The 21675-nt window shown below is 41.1% G+C and overlaps 1 protein-coding gene, 1 long non-coding RNA gene and 1 pseudogene across 2 annotated transcripts in view; 1 reads left to right on the top strand and 2 right to left on the bottom strand.

Moving 5' to 3' along the window:
• SNTB1 (syntrophin beta 1) overlaps positions 1–21675 on the bottom strand; it is a 282625-nt gene that overhangs the window by 98509 nt on the left and 162441 nt on the right. The window contains exon 3 of the mRNA XM_035276820.3: positions 8526–8733. Within this exon, the coding sequence (XP_035132711.3) occupies positions 8526–8733 (208 nt within the window). The remainder of the gene's footprint in view (positions 1–8525; positions 8734–21675) is intronic.
• LOC118148431 (uncharacterized) overlaps positions 1–21675 on the top strand; it is a 101854-nt gene that overhangs the window by 16833 nt on the left and 63346 nt on the right. Inside the window, exons 4-5 of the long non-coding RNA XR_004735235.3 lie at positions 3644–3712; positions 6755–7114. This is a non-coding gene — a long non-coding RNA (uncharacterized LOC118148431). The remainder of the gene's footprint in view (positions 1–3643; positions 3713–6754; positions 7115–21675) is intronic.
• LOC144579820 (condensin complex subunit 3 pseudogene) overlaps positions 11105–21675 on the bottom strand; it is a 49671-nt pseudogene continuing 39100 nt past the window's right edge.

The following is a 21675-nucleotide window of genomic DNA, read 5'->3' as shown; positions in this document are numbered from 1 at the left end:
GCAACATCTACCACCTCCCAGGTTCAAGTGATTCTCCTGCCTCAGCCTCCCGAGTAGCTGGAACTACAAGTGTGCACCACCACACCGGCTAATTTTTGCAATTTTAGTAGAGATGGAGTTTCCCCATGTTGGCCAGGGTGGTCTCAAACTCCTGACCTCAGGTCATCTGCCTGCCTTGGCCTCCCAAAGTGCTGGGATTATAAGCGTGAGCCACCGCACCCGGGTGACTGGGTAAAATTTATAAAGAAAGACATTTATGTCTTATAATTCTGGAGGCTGGGAAGTCCAAGGATGAGGGGCCTACGCCTGGTGAGGACCTTCTTGCTGTGTCATTCCACGGCAGAAGAAGCAAGGGCAAGAGAGCTTGACTGGAAGGGGGTCAAGCATCCTTTTGATCAGGAACCCAGTCCTGCAACAGCTAACTCACTTCTGTGATAATGGCATTAATCCATTCATAAAGACAGAGCCCTCATGACATAATCATCTCTTAAAGGTCCCATCACTGCAACTTTGTTGTACTGGGAACTAAGTGTCCAACACATGAACTTTGGGGACATATTTAAACTATAGCATTCCACACCTTCCCTCCAAAATTCATGTCCTCCTCATATGTAAAATGTATTCATTCCATCCCAGTAGTCTCAGAGTCTTAACTTGGTCCAGCACTAACTCAAAAGTCCAAAGTTCAGAGTCTTATCTAAATCAGATATGAGTGAGACTCAAAGTGGAATTCATCCTGAGGCAAATTCCCTCTAGCCGTGAGTCTGTGTAATCAAAATAAGTTATCCACTTCTGAAATACAACTAGGACGGATACAGGGTAAACATTCCTATTCCAAAAGGGAGAAATAGGCAAGAAGAAAGGGTGCCTGGTTCTAATTAAGTCCAAAACACAAAAGGGAAAACAACATTAAGACTTAATGATGGACAACAACCTCCTTTGACTGCATGTCTCGAATCCTAGGCACACTGGGGCAGAGGTGGGGCCTCCAGTGCCTGAGGCAGCCCTGCTGTCTGTGTGTGAACTAACAGGAAGTGGGCTGAACTCTGTGTGAACTAAGGGGAAGTGGGCTGAACTCATCCTTTTTCTCAGGAACCCACTTCTGCAATAACTAATTCATTCCTGTGATAATGGCATGAATCCATTCATGAAGGCAGAGCTCTCAAGACCTCATCACCTCTTAAAGGTCCCATCTCTCAATTTGGTTGCATGAAGGACTAAGTTTGTAACACGTGAACACTGGGGCACACGTTCAAGCCATAGCACCATGCGACCAGGCACAGGAGGCTTTCTATCTCAAGTTCTATGGTTCTCTGCAAAGAGATGGAAACAGGCCCATGTGAAGTTGTATAAATCACCCTACAAGAAATAAAATGTACATGCTCCCCTCTCTCTTACATGGGCAGCTCTGATATTTCCACTTTGGTGAGAGCAATTCACTTTACTAAATTCAATTTAGTAAACTCAGAAGACTGTGAAGGCATGCAGAAAAGTGGGCATATTTAATACTGCCTCTGCCTCCCACCCACTCACTCATCTCTGATGTTTCATTTGAGAGAATAGATGATAGAGGCAATCTGAATTAAATTCATACTGGCACATTTAGTTTAAACAGTCGTAGCAAACACCTAATGGGAAGATACCCAAGCTGCTGCCAGATTTTTCTTAGTCTTGCTCCATTTCAGAGATGATTCACTCAGGAACTTGATGACTCCCTTTTAAAGCAACACAACAGGCCTATTAGCACTTAATTGCATTAACAGCCTGTGTTTCCTACCATAACCAATAATAGTCTTGATTTAGGGATGGTGCAAGCCAGGATAGCCTGGACAGTAGATCTATTTCTATCTCTTATCAGATGGGAGTTCCCTTGGGTCAGAGACTATTTTCTCTCTGGAAGCAGTGAGAAATTCTGACTTAGGTGATTTTTAGGCAGATGGCGGGACTGATATATTTAGAGGGTCCAAAAATATCGTTCTGTTAATTACATTGTGAAGTTCTTGATTACAGTAGTCTGTTTTACTAGGGCCAGGGCTATTTTACATTCATACTGATTTTCTTCTAATGTAGGTGGACAATGTAGCTAGAGAATGAAATCACATGGTTGGTTCTAGTTACCTGGAATCGGGCGGGATTAGTAAATTGCTATTGTTGGAACTGAAAAGTAATGGTGATCTAACAGATTATGTAAGCATATAGACTATAGTATATATATATATCTATATATAGAGAGAGAAATCAATATATTCATATAGATAAATAGGGAGATTGGATAGGGAGAAATGGATACAGGGAGGTAGACTGACTGAGAAATCTCTCAGTTCTGCCTTTGCATGGTAGTGCCGGGTAATAAAAATGACTGTGAAGCTGCAACCACTCAAACCAATCTTAATCAGTTAAAAAAATTAGGACTGTGACAGGACCTTTAACACTTTTGATCAAAACATTAAAAACTGTCTTACTGTCAATTATATATGCATAGGGAAATTTAAAAAAAGGAGTAAATGTTTATTTACTAACCTAATTTAGAACATTAGAAGCATTGAGCATTAAACGGAAGAGCAGTTTGAACAGAGCTTTTGGTCTTCTCTTCATCTACCTTATGATCCCGAACAGGCACTTTTTTTTTTTACGCTTTGACAAATTTGTCATCATCCTTTCTAAGTTTGGATCAGCTAGCAACATTTTATCCTTTGCACTTTCAAGGATGTGAACCATCTCTGAGAGATCCTTTAATGTGAAGTTTTCATAAGTGCTACTGCCTCTGGGGCATCTTCATCCTTCGTCACAGCTACCGTCTTCACTTTCAGGTTATAAGTTTACCTTTCCTAAGTTCTTCTCGCTGCTGTCTTGAGCAGTATCAGTGTGAACATTCCCAAGGCAGCTATTTCTGCTATAATTCCATTTATATTTGACGCATAGTTCATTTCCAGCATTATCACTTTTTGTACCTTTGCTGTGCTATCATCTTTGTGGGACAACTCCCTGTTTCTAGGATCCGTTCTTTTGAAGCGTCATATAGATGTGTCACTGGGAGACAGGGAGGAAACACAGCTATCTCCTTTGCTGTCGGTGTGTGATTAACAGAGGTGCCATGGCCCATCACCCATAGACTTTGAAAGAAGTGATATGATTGGTCACCAGTCAGGATACACATCTGCTAGTTACATGGTGGGATCTGTGAACTGAAGAGTTAGCAATGAGGTCTGTACTGTATGAAATTACTCAAAGTTAATATGCCTTGTTAGCAGAAATTTGAACCATTTTGTTGAGAGATGGGCATATCTAATTAAATCATGATAACTGAAATCCATGGAAATTGGAAACATGCAAAACAAGGCCAGGTCTGTGTGTGTGTGTGTGTGTGTGTGTGTGTGTGTGTGTATGTGTGTGTGTGTGTGTATGTATACACACAAATTGCCTTCCCCTAATCTGCCCTATCAAATACAATTTCAGTCTCTGTGGGACCTGATCTTTGAACTTTTATAATACAAAATTAGGAAGAAAGAGAAGGGAGGAGGATTACTATGTGGAAGATAAAAGAAGGAACCTAACCAGAGAGGTTCAGTTGATTGATGTAGTCAAGAATGGAAGAGAAGGACAGAGAGGAGAGAATCTCTTCGTCTTGGTTTTCTTCTTTTAGAGTCATGAGAAGAATGGAAACAGCTGAAGATATAGGATGGATACAGATAGGAGAGTGGAGAAGATCTTGGTAAGTGTCGCCCTGCCTAGGTATACAGATTTCCCTCGTTTTCATAATTTTAAAGGATTTGAGTTATCTTGGTATGTCTCTTAGCTCTGAAACTGTGCTTTTGGTCTGTGATACTGGTCTAGATGGGATTTTTTGAGGCATTATTTACAAGGACAGATGTTTCCTGAGCCCCTTTATTAGTTCAGTTTACTGGAAAGTGCTGGACTTTAGAGTTAGAAAGAGAAGCTCAAATTCTAAATCTACCACATACTAAAGGAGGGATCTTAGAATACTTACTCAAATACTACAAATTTAACTCATTGGATTGAGATTATTTGAAGCACATTGCCCATAATAAATAGTTACTTTCTTCTTTTTCTCCAGTAACACCATGGGGAGGCACAACTATATAAATGTTCTCATTTGAAAAATTACAAAATAGGAATGAGTAAAGCCGATACCTGAACTTGCATCTCAGAGTTCCCAACTGGGCTTTTTGTTTTGGTGTGTTGTGTTTTTGCATATTTAATCCAACAAGAAATAGTTTGCAAACTGAGATAACAAAGGAAAGCAAAGGCAACGCCTGATGAACTGAGCACAAAATATAACTCAACAATTCTACTGTGTCTCTGTTTATTATTGTTTCTCTAGGTGGAAAGAGAGTCAGAGCTTAACATGTTTTTCTCTTACCTGAAATATAATGATAACTGTAAAACGATTATAGATGAACTAAGAAGCAAAGATTGGGAAAAAAGTGTTTGGGGCATGATGCATTTTATGATTCACAGAAGTTAGTATTTATGGGTCCTCTTGGGCCAGAGAGGGCTTGCAAGGTGTTAAAAGATTTGACACTGGCTGGGCATGCTGGCTCACGCCTGTAATCCCGGAACTTTGGGAGGCTGAGGCAGGTGGATCGCCTGAGGTCAGGAGTTCAAGACCAGCCTGGCCAACATAGCGAAACCCCATCTCTACTGAAAATACAAAAATTTGCTGGGTGTGGTGGCGTCCACCTATAATTCCAGCTACTGGGGAGGCTGAGGTATGAGAATCACTTGAACCCAGAGGCAGAGGTTGCAGTGAACCGAGATCATGCCACTTCACTCCAGTCTGGGAGACAGAGCAAGACTCCATCTCAAAAAAAAAAAAAAAGATTTGAGGCTAATATGGTTATGGGAAAGACTTTACATTGATGTGCATGATGCATCTACAGGTGACAGTGCTACCATATATTGGTAGCCAGGTGCCATGGCACACACCTGTAGTCCCAGTTACTTGGGAGGCTGAGGCAGGAGGATTGCTTGAGACCAGGAGTTCCAGCCTGGGCAATATAGTGAGGCCCTATTTTTAAAAAAAAACAACTTCCATAATCAAGTGCTAGTCAAGGTGTCAGGTCCACTTGTCACTTTTCTCAAGGATGAACTCTCACCTCACTTTAGTCCAGTGGCTGGTCTTCCCCCAACTTCCCCCAAAAGCTGTACTAACACAGGCCTTCCTTCTTTCTCCTCTCTTAGAGTGCAGGGAACTTTCTCCATCCACTCAAATCCCTGTCATTTCTCGGAAGCCATTCTTCAAGTCTCCTGACTATCTTATGAAGAAAAATAATGTTAATATTAAATTTTCCTCCCGTATAGTGGTGAGGAGGTTTTAAGATTTGCACTAAACAGAATTTTTAAAAGGAAGTTGTTGTTTCATATTATTTGAGTTCATATAAATGCCACTTCTAAAAATTTGAAATTAAATATAATCTGTACAACCTTGTCACAGAATGACTGTGATTAAATTTACAAAAATTACAAAATATAACAATATAGGAAAATTCAAAGAACATAAATTTAAGGTAAATTACAGCTAGGTAAATATAGGATCACATTTTATGTCTTTACAGATACCAAGCGAATTCACTGATATTTGCAATAATATAAGAAAGGCATCGTATTAAGGATTTGCCATTCATTGTAACATTTTGCTAAAAACCACTCATATATCTACACACCAGGATTCAGTATTAAATATTTATTCAAAAAAATCTAGTTTGGATTTGTTTCCTTGAACTTGATCTATGGTAATCTTCTGAGATGCGTGAAAATGAAGGCAATAAAAGACATTCTTGCTTTTCATAATTATCCATGATCAATCATTATTGCTCTTATGGATACTCTGCATAATACTCTTAAGGAGACTCTGGAATGATTATCTGAAATTACATCATAAGAACAATCATGTGCTAAAAACAGAAAGAGCTTTATGTGCACATTTATTACTGTTCTATGAGAATGTCTAATAATATGTTCACTAATAATTTGGGATAAGCAAAAGGCATGAGACAATTTATAGATGAGAAAGAGTAACTTTTGGATGATTTTTAATTTCATGAATAATGGTAATGATTTTCAATATAGCTTGTGTTTAAAGAGATGAGAGAAAAGTACCTCCAAGAATTGAGACCATCAACTTGGAAGGTGCAGGGCTGTATGTGTTGGCCAGCCTCCCTTTGCCCCTTCAGATCCAGCCTCTACCTTTCCCATCCTTCTCTGTATCCTGGAAGACTCACCTTAAGAGCACATCCATGGGGCTTCTTGCCTCTGGCTTCCAGGCAGCTTTAGCCCATGGAAGACACCAGCAGGGTGTCAGTGGGCAGGGGTTGGCAGGAGATGCGTTTCTTTGCCAAAGACCACAGCTGGTAGTGGGTGGCACTTTTCCATAGCTGCAAGCCTCCCTAGTTTCAGGTAACCGTTGCTTCTCCTTGCCCTTTCTGGTCAAGGAATAGTAGTGGCCTCTAACTACTGTTGGCCCCAGAGTTTTTCTCTCTCTCTTACTGGTTTCCCAAACCTTGGCTATACCTTGTAAATTATTCCCACATTAAATCCTTTCCAGTGATCCCTTTTGACCTTTCCCTCCATCTCCTGCCAGGATCCTGAAATATGTGGTAACCTCCAAGTCCACTCAGAACCTTAACCAAGTGAGAGCATTTTTCATCACAATCAGCTCCTTTCCTTATTGTTCTACAATAACTGTTGGTTGCTTTTTCTTCCCTGGTATCCATTCATTCTTTTTCTTTCACAGCACCTGATTTTTTTCCATTAGAGAACTGTCGACCCTCATCTTCACTGCAAATGACTTAGATGAGGCTGATTTCAGCACTAAGGCTGAACAAATTATCCAAGTCAACCCTATTAGACTTATAATCTCAGGACTTTCGTTGGAACAATTGAGGCAAAGAGACCTTCTTCACTGAGACAACCAGGGGCAAGGAAAACGTAAGCATGGAATGGTCAGGCCAACTAGAGAGGAAGCCTGGTAATAAACTAATGAAGTGAAGAGGGGAAGAAAGAGATGGACAGGTAGACCTAATACATTATTTAAGTCCCTGGATACCACCATGCCTGAAGCTTATCTTTGGACATTGCAGTTATCAGAACCCAGGTAAGCTCATTTTGCTCAAGCTAAGTTGAGTTGAGTTTTCCATCACTTGTAATGGAAAGATCATTGACTATTAGGCCTTTTCCTAATAAAAACACATGCATTTGGAAAGAGTAAAAAGTAGAGAGTGATAGAGATGTGACTTTCAAAATTATATCAACCATCCAGATTTATAATTTCTTTTCATCAAGAACACATAACCTTAACGCATAAACTCATGAAAGGCTACGGGTGGTTTGTATTAATTATGATTTTCGATGTTCCCACCACCTGCACTGTCTCTTCGGTTCTTTGAAATCTCTGAGTGATAGGACAGTACCAAGCCAAACAATCCATTTGGTGTTAAATTTCTAGGCTGAGACCCATGCATGATCTGCTGTAAACAAAGAACAATGGTGGAAAACAGCCCGATGGTGTGTTCAAGTATTTATTTAGGGGCCATTTGAGTGGGCCTTCTCACATGACAGGGTTCTTTGGCAGGAAAGCTGTTACTGTGACATTCACTATTCCCATTTACTGTCTATTAGCAAGTGAGTCACTGGGAGGTCAGATCATCCCCAAAGTCCAGTGTTCCTGAGCATTCAAGATCAAGTTCAAGGGATAGCAATCATGTGTAAGGACAATGGCAAAGCCTCAATCCTTTGAAATAGAAAGACTAACTCCCAAGAGATGGTCACAAAGTGAGTTTTACTATCTTCAACATATCATATAACTTGGGAAAAGAAATCAGGGACCATATTAATACGACCCAAAGTCTTCTCCACAGCAGCTGTCCTTTCTGAGACAGAGGTGAAGTCTTTATTTATCTTTTCACTCCTTCCCCACTCCTGCCTAGCACTGTGCCTCACAAAAGTAGGTGTCCTTTAATGAGGACATTAAAGAGCAGCTGGCTTAAGAGCATAAATAAAATATAAGGTGATATAAGAAAAGAGTCAGCACATAATAATTGCTCAAGTAATCCTTGCTGTTATTTGTAAATGTTTGATTGAATCATCTTGAAAGTGTCTGTGTTATTAACAAACAGGCCCATCAAAACCCACACAAACCCTTTTTAAGTAATAATTTTGACTTCCTTGACTCCCAAAGCAACAGCTCTGTTATGAGTTTGTGTTATTTTCCCTTCCCTTCATAAACAGATGTTAAAATCAAACTATTCATCAACTCACTCAACCATCCAGACAACAACCTGGACCCCGTGCAATTTGCCACATATTTGACTAAGTGAAGGTAATCAAAGTTGATTAAGACAAAACCCCTGTATCATGTCAAGGCCTGTAGCCTGCTGGAGAGGGATGAGAAATCCACACAGACTGAATGAGAGCAGCAGCCTATGGAATGAGAAAACTTCAGTGGTTATGAGCACTGGGGGAGTCTTGGGGAGGATGACAGTTATGGAGGAAGGTATTTTCCTTACCTTTTCTGCAAGCCAGCCAAGATGCCTTATCTCTCGGCTCCCAGCAATGCCTGTTTTCCCCAGCTGCTCTCTGACCTCAGCAATCACTCGGGTCAGCAGGTCATTAACGTTGGAATGGATGGCACTGAACCATGCCTGAGCGGTGGCTGAGTCCTTGCTCCTTAGGATCACCATGTGCTTAGCATCTGGAGAGTGGATTTCAAGCTGCCTAGAGGAGCAGAGAGAGAAGGGTCAGAAAGTTTCCTGGCAGGTTCGGCTTCCTCAAGACGTGGGTCACAAAGATGAATTAATTCTTTACTGCCACTTTTAGACATTGTCAGTTTCTCATGGTATGCCTTAATGGTCCTGCCATCCATTCATTCACTCATTAATTCATCTGTGCAGATTTACTGGGTGCCCAGGTACTGGTCTGCATAGTGGGAACACAGTTGTGCAACCACCAAATCACCTTAATTAAGGTTATCTGATTTTCTTGTTATTCAGCTGATTTGCTGATTAGTAGTATCATATCAAGACTTCCAAACTGTGAGCTGATACTAATTTGCCTTACTTCTTAATTCACAGAGGATTTTAATAATATACTCACATCCTTGCTGCTGCTGGCAGGAAATAGATTGAAATATATCTAGCCACATGCTTAATCCTGCTCCTCAGTGTTAATCAATCGAGACTATTTTAGAATCAAAGATGACCAAACTTCAAATCTTTCAGGAATTTTGTCTGTAGCACATTTAGCTTCCACTTAATTCTCAGACCCGTGGTGTAAAGGTGTGAATCAGCCTAGGAAGTGTAGCAGTGGGGAGAGACATGCACTGAAAGTATTATATTTGAAGTCCAGGCCAGGCATGGTGGCTCTCGCCTGTAATTCCAGCACTTTGGGATGCCGAGGCGGGTGGATCACCTGAGGTCAGGAGTTCAAGACCAGCTTGGTCAACATGGTGAAACCCTTTTTCTACAAAAATACAGAAATTAGCTGGGCATGATGGTGGGTGCCTGTCATCCCAGCTACTCAGGAGGCTGAGGCAGGAGAATCTCTTGAACCCAGGAGGGGGAGGTTGCAGTGAGCCAAGATCAAGCCATTGCACTCTGACCTGGGTGACAGAGTCAGACTTGTTCTAAAATAAAAAAATAAAGTAAAATAGTCCAATATGAAAGCTTATGCCAGAACTCAAATTGGATTACTGGAGAAAGAGAGCAAGAGATCTGCATACTGTAATTGTGGTAAGAGAAGGAAATTGTCGACAGATACTTTACGTCATTAACTTTTTATTTTGAAGTAATTGTAGATTAGCATGGAGTTGCACAAATAATAAAAGAAGTCTGGGATGGCCTTTACCAGCTTCCCCCAATGGTTATATTTTACCTCCTATAATACAGTATCAAAACTAGGAAACTGACATTGGTACAATGTGCATGTATATCCTATGCCATTTTTTTTATGTGTAGATTTCTGTAAACCCCACTGCAATCACAATGCCAAACTACACCATCACTACAAAGCAGAGACCTTTAATCTCCTCCACAACTACCCTTTCCTAGTTCTCTGTCCCCCATCCCCACCGCTATCCCAAATCCCTAGGCAACAACTAAACTGTTCTTGTAACTATAATTTTTAGGCAGATACTTCTTAATTGCACAGAAAAAAAAACCATTATTCACTCATGTATATATGCAATAAATAGTGTTTATTCATTCATGTTTACATTAGAAAGATACAGGGATTGGGAAATTCAAAGCTGAATAGAATTATCCATTTATTAACTTCCTTTCATCCCTTAATAATCACTCTATTATTCACTGAGAATTTACTATGTGCCAGGCAAAATTTTAAATCATTTTATATTATTACATATAATGTTTCTATCAGCCCTATGACTGACATTTTTAACCCTCCTTAACAGAAGAAAAAATTGAAGTTTGGAGAGAGAGAGGAAGAAGCCATTTACCCACAGCCACACTGTTGGTGGTAATGGGATTCAAGCCTATGAATTAAAAAACTACACCACAGTGTCTCTCCTTGAGATTGGACAATGTCCTATGGGCAGAACTCACTGCCTTCTGCAGTGATGTGAAGTCTAGTATTCACCAGCAACAACTATGCCCAATAGTGTCCCACCTAGCTCCTGGGTTTCAAAGTAACAATTCTGCAGATGGCCTGGATTAGAAGACCCAATGCAACTTGGTCTCATTAACATTTGAAACCAACCTTTTGCAGTGAATAAACCTTTTCACCACAAGCTTAAGTTGTAGAAGAGGAATGATTTGGAAATTTGGATGTCACTAGGGGAACTTTAGCAATATTAGCTTTGTAAGGAATTTGCAAAGCCAGATACCAAAAATTGTATGTGATGGAACAGGGAATTCTTTAGGTGACAACTGTCCTCGCACAGAAGAAAAAAAACATCATGCCTCTTAGGCAGTTTTCAAAAAAATGGGTAATAAATCTAGGGAGAGTTTTCATTCTCTCCCTAAGTTTTAACTCTTCAATAAAGTTGCATAGCAGAATACAAAGCAGCATTCTCAAGAGCATTGAGAGCTCAACTTCTTTTTCTTTTATTTCTTTAAAACTTTATTTTTAGTTGACAATGATGGTTATTAACTGGCTTTTCAGGTTTACATTCTACCAATATTCATTATTCTAGGAATTTAAAACATGCAAATATTTCATTTACAATATTTTCTTCTGAAGGCCTTTTTAAAAATTTTGACAAGGGTAACTTTATTAAAGCAAAGAACTGAAGATAATGTTAAGGGACTCTACCTCCACCATCTTTCCTAACTTATATCTTCCTTGAGAAATCGGGCAAGGTTAAGTTTGCTTTTTTCCAGTGCTGCTGTTTTGGCTTGTTTTGGTAGCTGCATTTTCATTTCTGATTCTGGTTCTGGAACTCTATGGTTAATTTCAGAGTCAACCTCAGCAATCTGAAGTCTCCTCTTCATCCTAGCTGAAGCTGACACTTTTTTCTCTCCCCTATTCTTTTGCTAAGTAGATTTTGATGCCTGTGTTTCTTTTACATCACAAAGAAGAGTCATATATGCTTCCTTATTCTTTTCACCTTCATTTTGAAAATTATTTATAGTCAAGCTGGCATCCTGTGCTGCTACAGGTTGGCCGTCAAATTCTTTATTTCCTTTTTTCTCACTGAATCTTGATTTTCTCCAAAGCTTTCAGACATGTCCTATCCTTTACTTGCTCCAGAATCCCATTCAATAGAAGCAAATCTTTTGCAAGTTGGCTATTGAGTTCTAAAGAACTTAAGGCTTTTATATAGACTGGAATTTCTGGTGAGCGTGGACTTGTTAAGATCTCACTGCAAATTTTTATAGCCAAATTGTCATGTACTGTTAAGGCCTGTTAATCTTAGGAATTCTTGGCGTGAGGATTTAATCTGCTTGGTCTTGTCAAATCTGTAAGTAACTCAATAACATTTGTGATATCAATTTCACCTAAAGAAGGTGCAGGAGCACTGGCCAGTGTGTGCAGACTTGGAAGAGACACTTCTTCAAAGCATTCCTGATTAATCCTGCTTACATAAGAAAACTTGGGGGAGATCACGCATAGGCAACGTTGAAGTCAAACATCCTCTTCAGTCACAGGACTGTACCATCACGAAATAAGATGGGAAAGAATCCTGCTGCTGACCAAAAGCCCAGAAAATATCAGCTTGGCTAGTTCTTCTGAAGCTCCTGTCCTAAGTTCAGAAACCTCACTATCTACGAAACCAGAAAGGAGTTTCAGAATATTCTTCACTGTAAGGGCCTCTTCAACTTCTGACGACTCTTGCTCATCATCACTGTTTATCTCTGCACTTTCACATTGAAAGGCTTTGATTTTTGTAGGTTTAAGTGGTTCAACCCCAAACATTATCAATTGGTCAAAGATTGCCTTTAAAACACTTTTTTTTTTTTTTTGAGATGGAGTTTTGCTGTTGTTACCCAGACTGGAGTGCAATGGCACGATCTCGGCTCACCGCAACCTCCGCCTCCTGGGTTCAGGCAATTCTCCTGCTTCAGCCTCCCGAGTAGCTGGGACTAGGCGCGTACCACCATGCCCAGCTAATTTTTGTATTTTTAGTAGAGACGGAGTTTCACCGCGTTGACCAGGATGGTCTCGATCTCTTGACCTCGTGATCCACCCGCCTTGACCTCCCAAAGTGCTGGGATTACAGGCTTGAGCCACAAAACACTTATTTTTATTGTGATATCATCAATTTGCAAAACCTGCAATAATAACACAAAGTGTTACTTGCAAAATCCTGACTCTGTAGTCTGTAACTCCCAAGCATAAAACAGCCAGATTTCTTACTATAGTGTAAACACTTATCATTTTAGGAAGAATAAAAAATTCAGTGATCCCATTCATGGCTGCACTTATGCCTGTTGAAATGGACACCTGCTTCAACATTTCACAGTATAAGACGTTCTGCAATGTTTCTGTGTCATTCTTCTCTTCGTGGACTTAATTTCACATAGCTCTTTCTCTTTCAAAAGGTTTCGTTTTGCTGGGTGTGGTGGCTCATGCCTGTAAACCCAGCATTTTGGGGGGCCGAGGTGGGCGAATCATGAGGTCAGGAGTTTGAGACCAGCCCGGTCAATATGGTAAAACCCTGTCTCTACTAAAAATACAAAAACTAGGTGAGTGTGGTGGTATGCGCCTGTAGTCACAGCTACTTGGGAGGCTGAGGTAGAAGAATTCCTTGAACCTGGGAGGTGGAGGTTGCAGTGAGCCAAGATGGCGCCACTGCACTCCAGCCCCGGCTACAGAGTGAAACTCTGTCTCAAAAAAAAGGTTTCTTTTGGCATATTCTAATGCATTTATTTCTTCTTTTAATTTTGATGTCCAATTAAAATCCTGTAAGGTAATAATATAATAAATGTTATTATATTATTAGGTAAGGTAATATTTTCCAAAGCTGCTTTGGCTTCAATATGCTTAACTTTTATTTCAGCCATCTTGAGTCCTTCCTTTCTTGCCTCAGCTGGGTCATCATTAACACCAATGGTAACAATGGGTGCCCCAATCTCTGAGATAATTTCTGTAATAAGTTGTGTGCTCTTATTATCATCTATAATAACGTGAAGCAGTCCTTCAACAGTAACAAAAAACCCCTCAGGGATATTGGGGTTGTGGGTAGAGTAAGAATCTCCTGTAAAATAACGAGCAGTTTTTTTCTTCCTCCTTCTTCATTTATATCCAAAGACCTAATAAGAATCAATTGTCAATCAAAACAAACAAACAAACAAACAAACAAACAAACAAAAAACAAATCTCATGACTTTTAGGCTCTTTTCAAAGAAATGGGTAATAAGTCTGGGGTGAGGTTTCATTGCCTCCCAAAGTTCTCACTGTTCAGTAAAGTTGCATAGCAGAACACAAACTAGGATTCTCAAAAGCATTAATGAGAGCTCAGCTTTCTTTTCTTTCCTTTCTTTAAAACTTTATTTTATTTTTAATCGACAATGGTGATTATCAACTGGCTTTTCAAGTCATTCTATCAATATCTATTATTCTATAAATTTAAAGCATGTCAAATACATCATTTACAATATTTTCTTTTGAAGACTAGCATTTGTTTTCAAAGAAATGACGTCTTGGGAAACTGCCACTCCACAGGTATCACACACACAAAAGTGATGCCAGCAAAAATGAAAGACAGAAAAAAGAGCATTTCCTTTGTTGGGTTGCCAGCATGGCCCTCGGATAAAGCAGACTTGCAAACGGAGGTACAGGCTAGTGATGCGGAGGCCTATTTCTTCCAAGTTTTGGCAGCACTTATCATTATTATTAATTTTTAAGTAAACTTTTAAAGTATAACATACAGACTGAAAAGTGCACAAATTGTAGGTGTCCACCTCAACTGTATTCTTGCAAAGAGAATATATTCATGTCACCATCACTCAGATCAAGAAATAGAATATTACAGTCATCCCAGAAGTCCCTTTCGTATACCCTTTCCAGTTCCTGTCCTCCAATATAATCACACTTTGAATTTCTAACACTATGGATTCCTTTGCCTCAGGCACAAATGGATGAGTTTTTGTTTGCTTCATTTGACATTGCTACCTGAAGTGTAGAGAGGATCTAGGACAATTTCTGAGGCAAAGTTGAAGTACCAAGTCCCACACTTTTTGGGAGTGCTTCTCAAGGTGAGAACCAGCAGCATTTGCATCACCTGAGAACTAATTAGAAATGCAAATTATAGGTTCCCATCTCAGGCCTACTTCATTAGGAACTCTGGGGGTGGGGCCCAGCAATCATCCTCCAGGAAAATCTGACTCCAGTTAAGTTTGAGAAGGGCTGCGCCATAGGTTCATTTAAAAAAAGGGCTGAGCTTGGTTGTGTGCCAGGCTATCCAATGGCTGAGGGGACATGCAACAGTGAACTGAACTTCCCCCATCAGTTTTCAGAGAAAGAACACAAAAGACACAGAGAAGACAGGCCTGTTGCTTTTTATCATCAAAAAGAACAGCAAGGTTCTCAACCAAAAGTATTCTTCAGATATCCTTTAATAGGCTTCTTATTAAAAATCATTCAGTTAAATATAAATGGTTGGACCCCATCTCAGTTCTGGTGAGTAAAAATCTCCAGGGATTGAAGGCTGAGCATGTGCTTTAAATGTTCCACAAATTATATAGATTAAAGACCACCACAGGCCTCTCTGAGGCCAAGCTGGAGCCCACTAAGGGGCTACACTATTGGTAGTTGTCCCCAGAAGGGCAATACAACAGATGGCTTGGGAAGAGTATGTTAGTTATGGACTACTGACAAACAAATTCCCTCCTCCAATTGAAATTTGGCTTAAAATTCCAGGCCAGGCACAGTGACTCATGCCTGGGATGCCAGCACTTTGGGAGGCTTAAGTTGGAGGATGACTTGAGCTTAGGGGGTTAAGGCCAGCCTGGGCAAGGAGGGAGTCCCCATCTTTACAGAAAGTTTAAAAATTAGTCAGGCATGGTGGTGCACATCTGGTGTCCCGGCTATGCAGGAGGGTGAGGTGGGAGGATTGCTTAAGGCCAGGAGGTGAAGGCTGCAGTAAAAGCCATGACTGTACTATCGCACTCAAGCCTGGGTGACAGAGCCAGACCCTGTCTGAAAAACAAACACAAAAAAGAAGTTCCAAACATCTGTTATCTCACAGCATCTGTAGGTCATGAATGTGGGAATGGCTCAGCTGAGTGGTTCTGGCTCAGGAATTTGCAGTAGGGATGCTAACAGGGGCTGCAGGCATTTGAAGACTTGACTGGGGTTGAGGATCCACTTTTAAGATGGCTCCCTCTTATGGCCATTGGCAAGAAGCCTCCATTCTTTGCCATGTGAGCCTTTCCAGAGGCTGCTTGAGTGTCCTCCTGACGTGGCAGCTAGTTTCCTCTAAAGGAAAAAAGGAACTGCTATGCCTTTTCTGACCTGGTCTGCAAAGGCACACATCATGTTTGTTGTTGTTTGTTTTTAAAATTTCAATAGTTTTGGGGGAACAGGTGGTTTTTGTTACATGGGTAAGTTCTTAAGTGGTGATTTCTGAGATTTTGGTGTACCTGTCATCTAAGTTCCCAACACTGTACCCAATGTGCAGTCTTTTATCCTTCACCCTGCTCTGACCCTTCCTCGTGAGTCCCCAGAGTCCATTTATAAGTAAGAACATATATTTGGTTTTCCACTCCTGAGTTACTTCACGTAGAACAATAGTTTCCATCTCCATCCAGGTGGTTGCGAATGCCATTATTTTGTTCCTTTTTTATGACTGAGTAGTAGTCTGTGGTGTATACAGAAGGCATACCAAATTTTCTGTATCCACTCATTGGTTGATGCTGATTTAGGTTGGTTCCATGTTTTTGCAATTGTGAATTGTCCTGCTATAAACATGTATGTGCAAGTGTCGTTATCATATAATGACTTCTTTTCCTCTGGGTAGATAGATACCCAGAGTGATACTCAGGTTTTCCACTCCTGGGGTTGCTGGATCAAATGGTAGTTCTACTTTTAGTTCTTTCTTTTAGTTTCTACTTTTATGTTTAGGAACCTCCAACCTGTTTTCTATAGTGGTTTTACTAGTTTACATTCCCACCAGCAGACTCACCATCAGTTTTGGTTTATTTTTGTTGTTGTTGTTAGAAGTGAGTCACAGCTGGGCACAGTGGCTCACGCCTATAATCCCAGCACTTTGGGAGGCTAAGGTGGGAGGATCACGAGGTCAGGAGATTGATACCATCCTGGCCAACATGGTGAAACCCCATCTCTACTAAAATACAAAAAAAATTAGCTGGGCGCAGTAGTGGGCACCTGTATTCCCAGCTACTCGGGAGGCCGAGGCAGGAGAATTGCCTGAACCCAGGAGGCAGAGGTTGCAGTGAGCCGTGATCGTGCCACTGTATTCCAGCCTGGCGACAAAGCGAAACTCTATCTCAAAAAAAAAAAAAAAAAAAAAAGAAGTGAGTCACTAAGTCCAATACACATTCCAGAAAATAAGAATTAGGCTCCACTAGGGTAGAAGGAAGAGTACCAAGGCATTTGCACACGTATCTATGTCTCCAAACCACCACAGAGAAGCTTTCAGATGAAGCAAAGTCCTGCAAAGAGCCTGTTTGCAAATGTAGAGGGAGAGTTTTTGGAGCTGTGAACCAGTAGCCTATGAAGATCTTGCAGATCCATACAAAGTGAGAAATCATTGGTTTTGACTTAGCTTTGGCTCTGGATTATACTATGAGACATATGGTAGACTTAGGAGTGAATGACAACAGGAGAGATGAGAATGAGCTTCTCATTGACAACACATGAGAGCAGCATGAAACCACCAAATATGATGGTGGGCTAAGAACTGTCAGGCTGATCTGACAAAAGTTTGGCAGGGAAAAATGTCAATTATCTGTGCAATGAATAATGAAAAGAATTCAGCAACCTACATTCCCCTTTTCTTCCTCATCCCCAGCAACACCCAAAGGGAGAGAAGAAAGGGCTAAAAATTCCCTCTTTTAATATCAATGAGTGCTACTATCTAAGGCAAACAACAGATACTTGGTATCCCCGAAGTTCTTCACATCCCTGGGTGACAACTCAAGATTCTCAACAAGGTCATGGGGTGATTTTATACCTATATATTTCCATTACCTAGCATAAACTGAACTTCAAATATGCATATTTTGACATAATTTGTTATTTGATCTCATTTTACCAAAATGTGATCCAGTGTAATACATATTACACCAGAATAGAAAGTGACAGAGGTAAAGAAATTCCATTCCTGACTGGCTGTGCAATAGTTCTTTCAGCAGCCCATATTCTCACCAATGGAAAAGACGCATGCTGGAATGCACGTGGATTTTGGATTCAGATTGGCTTTATGACTTGTTGGCTGTGAAGCATTAGGCAAGTTACTTAAACTCTCTAGGCCTCAATTTCTTTATCTGTAGAATGCCTCAATATACTTGTCTATCGAGATTATTGAAAAGATTAAATGAAATAACATGCATGAGATGTCACAGTGCCATGCCTATCTTGATCAGTATTTCCAGTTTACAAGGAATAGTCTTTCCAAATTTGTGCACAGTAAAATTGTATTGGTCCAATGAAGCATGGAGAGTCCTCCAGGGCAGGTGGGCTATTGTCCAACTCCTTTCCAGAGTACTGGGACTTGAAGAAAAATGCAAGTCCCAGGAAAAACTAAAAGGTTACACAAAGGCCCTTTCTACCATCCTGGAATGGGGGGGGGAAAAAACTTTAGGGACAGATGCATGAGTCTTTTGAAAGATACTGAAAGATTTGGGGCAAACCTGATAACATGTCACCCCTTACCCATCTACCTCTTTGTTCTAAAAACAAAAAAGAGCACAAGTTAATGAGAGCTGTGACCATAACTACAGCTAAAATTAGCTGTTCAGTCTCTGCATTTTCATAGCCTGAGCTAATCAGTGACTGTGGGGTGAAAAGACATGGGAAATAGTTTCATTTTTCAGTAGGTTTTTTGCTGATAACACACCTCAAAAGAACCATTTTGTAGGGCCAAATGTTTAGTATTATGTGTTCTTTTAAAAAGGTAGTTTCAACTCCAGTAATTACATAATCAACATATGGAAGGTGATAAAATGAAGAAATGCAGTAAGAAGAGGGTAGGGAGAAGGAGAGAAAAAGGAACACAGGAAAAACTCAAGAGCGCAAACTAAGTGGTGTGTGAAAATGTCCTTGTGCCTGGGTGGTTGAAGTCATTAAAGTCAGAGAGCCAAAAACACGTAACACAGTGGAGCGAAAACAAGCGCCGGACAGAACAGTGAGAATATATATCACTGCTGTAAAAACAACCCATATGATGCTTGTAGGTGTGGAAACTATCCCTGGAGGGGTGTAGAGATGGGTTCAATTAGGAGAGAAACTGAGTGACATGAGAGCAAGATTGGAAGGGAGATTTTTACTGTATAACTTTATACTTTTAAATTTTGTGCCATGTGCATGTATTGTGTATTCAATGCATTTCAACAGAAGAGGAGAAGGAAGGGCCATAGGATAGATCTACTGGTTAAAACCATCTTGTCTCAGGTCCAAGCTGTCATTTATAAACTATGCTTCTTATGGCTATCTGTTGTTTGTCTGCCATTTCCATACCCTGCTTTTCTGGTAACAGGTTTTATCCTCATTCTCATTCCATGTGGTCTGGGGGATTTGATGGCTTGTTGGTTGTAGGTGTGAACCAATTCAGATCAAAGAGATCCAGGCTCAGGGTTTCTGCTGGAATAATTGTTAAGGAGACTTCCCCAGGCCACTGTAAATACTGAGGGGTCAGATGCAATCACGCATCTGTGATGACCATCGAGAGGGGAGGACCTGCCTGCCAATGAAGCCAGCACAGAGGAAAGCAGAGCTGAGACACAGGGGTCTGGATCCAGTCTACCTGACATGCTGTATATCCTTCAACTTTTCTTCTATCTTCCTTTTTTTTTCTTAAACCAGTTCAAGTTGAGCTACTTCAAAATACAACTAAAAGCCCTGAATCATACACTGATCTCAAATAGGTCTTTTCATTTCTATGAGCCTCGAGTTTCTTCATCCCGTATAAAATTGAGATGGTGGTGGTAATGATCCAAAGTGGTGATGGTGTTGATAATGAAGGTGATAACATTCAGAGGGTTATGAGAGGATCAGATGAGATAATAATTATGAAAGTGCTTTGTGACCTGATGTTAGGTAGTTGTCACTTATGATATTAGCATTTTGAGACTTCCTGTTGACTCAGTAAACAGGGGAAGAAAACTATATTAGTGAACATAATGTTTTCATATTATCTATACCTATGGACACATAAAAACAAGTTAGGTGTCTCTTAGAAATGCGATTAGCAAAGAGTCAAGGCATGTATACTGACACAGAAAATCCCAGTAAATCTCTTGGGTTACAAAACAGAGTAAGAAATATGCAGTGCTGTCACAGCCTATTAGCAAGTGTTCCAGAACACGCATGAGGTGTCTGGTGTGTGTTATGTGTTGTAGGGTCATCTGGCATGAGGTGTGTGGTGTGTGTTATGTGCTGTAGAGCACCTGGCATGAGGTGTCTGGTGTGTGTTATGTGCTGTAGAGTCACCTGGCATGAGGTGTGTGGTGTGTGTTATGTGCTGTAGAGCACTTGGCATGAGGTGTGTGGTGTGTGTTATGTGCTGTAGAGCACCTGGCATGAGGTGTGTGGTGTGTGTTATGTGCTGTAGAGTCACCTGGCATGAGGTGTGTGGTGTGTGTTATGTGCTGTAGAGTCACCTGGCATGAGGTGTGTGGTGTGTGTTATGTGCTGTAGAGTCACCTGGCATGTCTGGTGTGTGTTATGTGCTGTAGAGTCACCTGGCATGTCTGGTGTGTGTTATGTGCTGTAGAGTCACCTGGCATGTGGTGTCTGGTGTGTGTTACGTGCTATAGAGTCACCTGGCATGTGGTGTCTGGTGTGTGTTACGTGCTGTAGAGTCACCTGGCATGAGGTGTCTGGTGTGTGTTATGTGCTGTAGAGTCACCTGGCATGTGGTGTCTGGTGTGTGTTACGTGCTATAGAGTCACCTGGCATGTGGTGTCTGGTGTGTGTTATGTGCTGTAGAGTCACCTGGCATGAGGTGTCTGGTGTGTGTTATGTGCTGTAGAGTAACCTGGCATGAGGTGTCTGGTGTGTGTTATGTGCTGTAGAGTAACCTGGCATGAGGTGTCTGGTGTGTGTTATGTGCTATAGTGTCACCTGGCATATGGTGTCTGGTGTGTGTTATGTGCTGTAGAGTCACCTGGCATGAGGTGTCTGGTGTGTGTTATGTGCTATAGTGTCACCTGGCATGTGGTGTCTGGTGTGTGTTATGTGCTGTAGAGTCACCTGGCATGAGGTGTCTGGTGTGTGTTATGTGCTATAGTGTCACCTGGCATGTGGTGTCTGGTGTGTGTTATGTGCTGTAGAGTCACCTGGCATGAGGTGTCTGGTGTGTGTTATGTGCTGTAGAGTCACCTGGCATGAGGTGTCTGGTGTGTGTTATGTGCTATAGTGTCACCTGGCATGTGGTGTCTGGTGTGTGTTATGTGCTGTAGAGTCACCTGGCATGAGGTGTCTGGTGTGTGTTATGTGCTATAGTGTCACCTGGCATGAGGTGTCTGGTGTGTGTTATGTGCTGTAGAGTCACCTGGCATGAGGTGTCTGGTGTGTGTTATGTGCTGTAGAGTCACCTGGCATGAGGTGTCTGGTGTGTGTTATGTGCTATAGAGTCACCTGGCATGTGGTGTCTGGTGTGTGTTATGTGCTGTAGAGTCACCTGGCATATCTGGTGTGTGTTATGTGCTGTAGAGTCACCTGGCATGAGGTGTGTGGTGTGTGTTATGTGTTATAGAGGTACCTGGAATACATGGTCTCTGTCTCCAATTAATTCACCATGCGCAGTACATTGAAGAGTCTCCCTCCAAAATTCATGTTTCTGGGGATCCTCAGGATGTGATTTTCTTTGGAAATAGGATCTTTGCAGATGCAATTAAGGGAAGGATTGAGATGAGGTCCTTAACTCACGTCATTATTCCACCCAGTGGATGAGGGTGGGTCCTAAGTCTAGTGAGAGTGCTATTTATTGTAAGAGAGAGAAAAGGCACAGAGAGACATGCAGAAAAGAAGGTGATGTGAAGGTGGAGGCCGAGATTGGAGTGATGTAGCCACAAG

This window comes from Callithrix jacchus, chromosome 16 (assembly GCF_049354715.1).
Source record: "Callithrix jacchus isolate 240 chromosome 16, calJac240_pri, whole genome shotgun sequence".
Classification (NCBI taxonomy): domain Eukaryota; kingdom Metazoa; phylum Chordata; class Mammalia; order Primates; family Cebidae; genus Callithrix; species Callithrix jacchus.
Note: the sequence above shows the minus strand (reverse complement) of the source record. Positions and strands in the feature narration are given on the sequence as shown.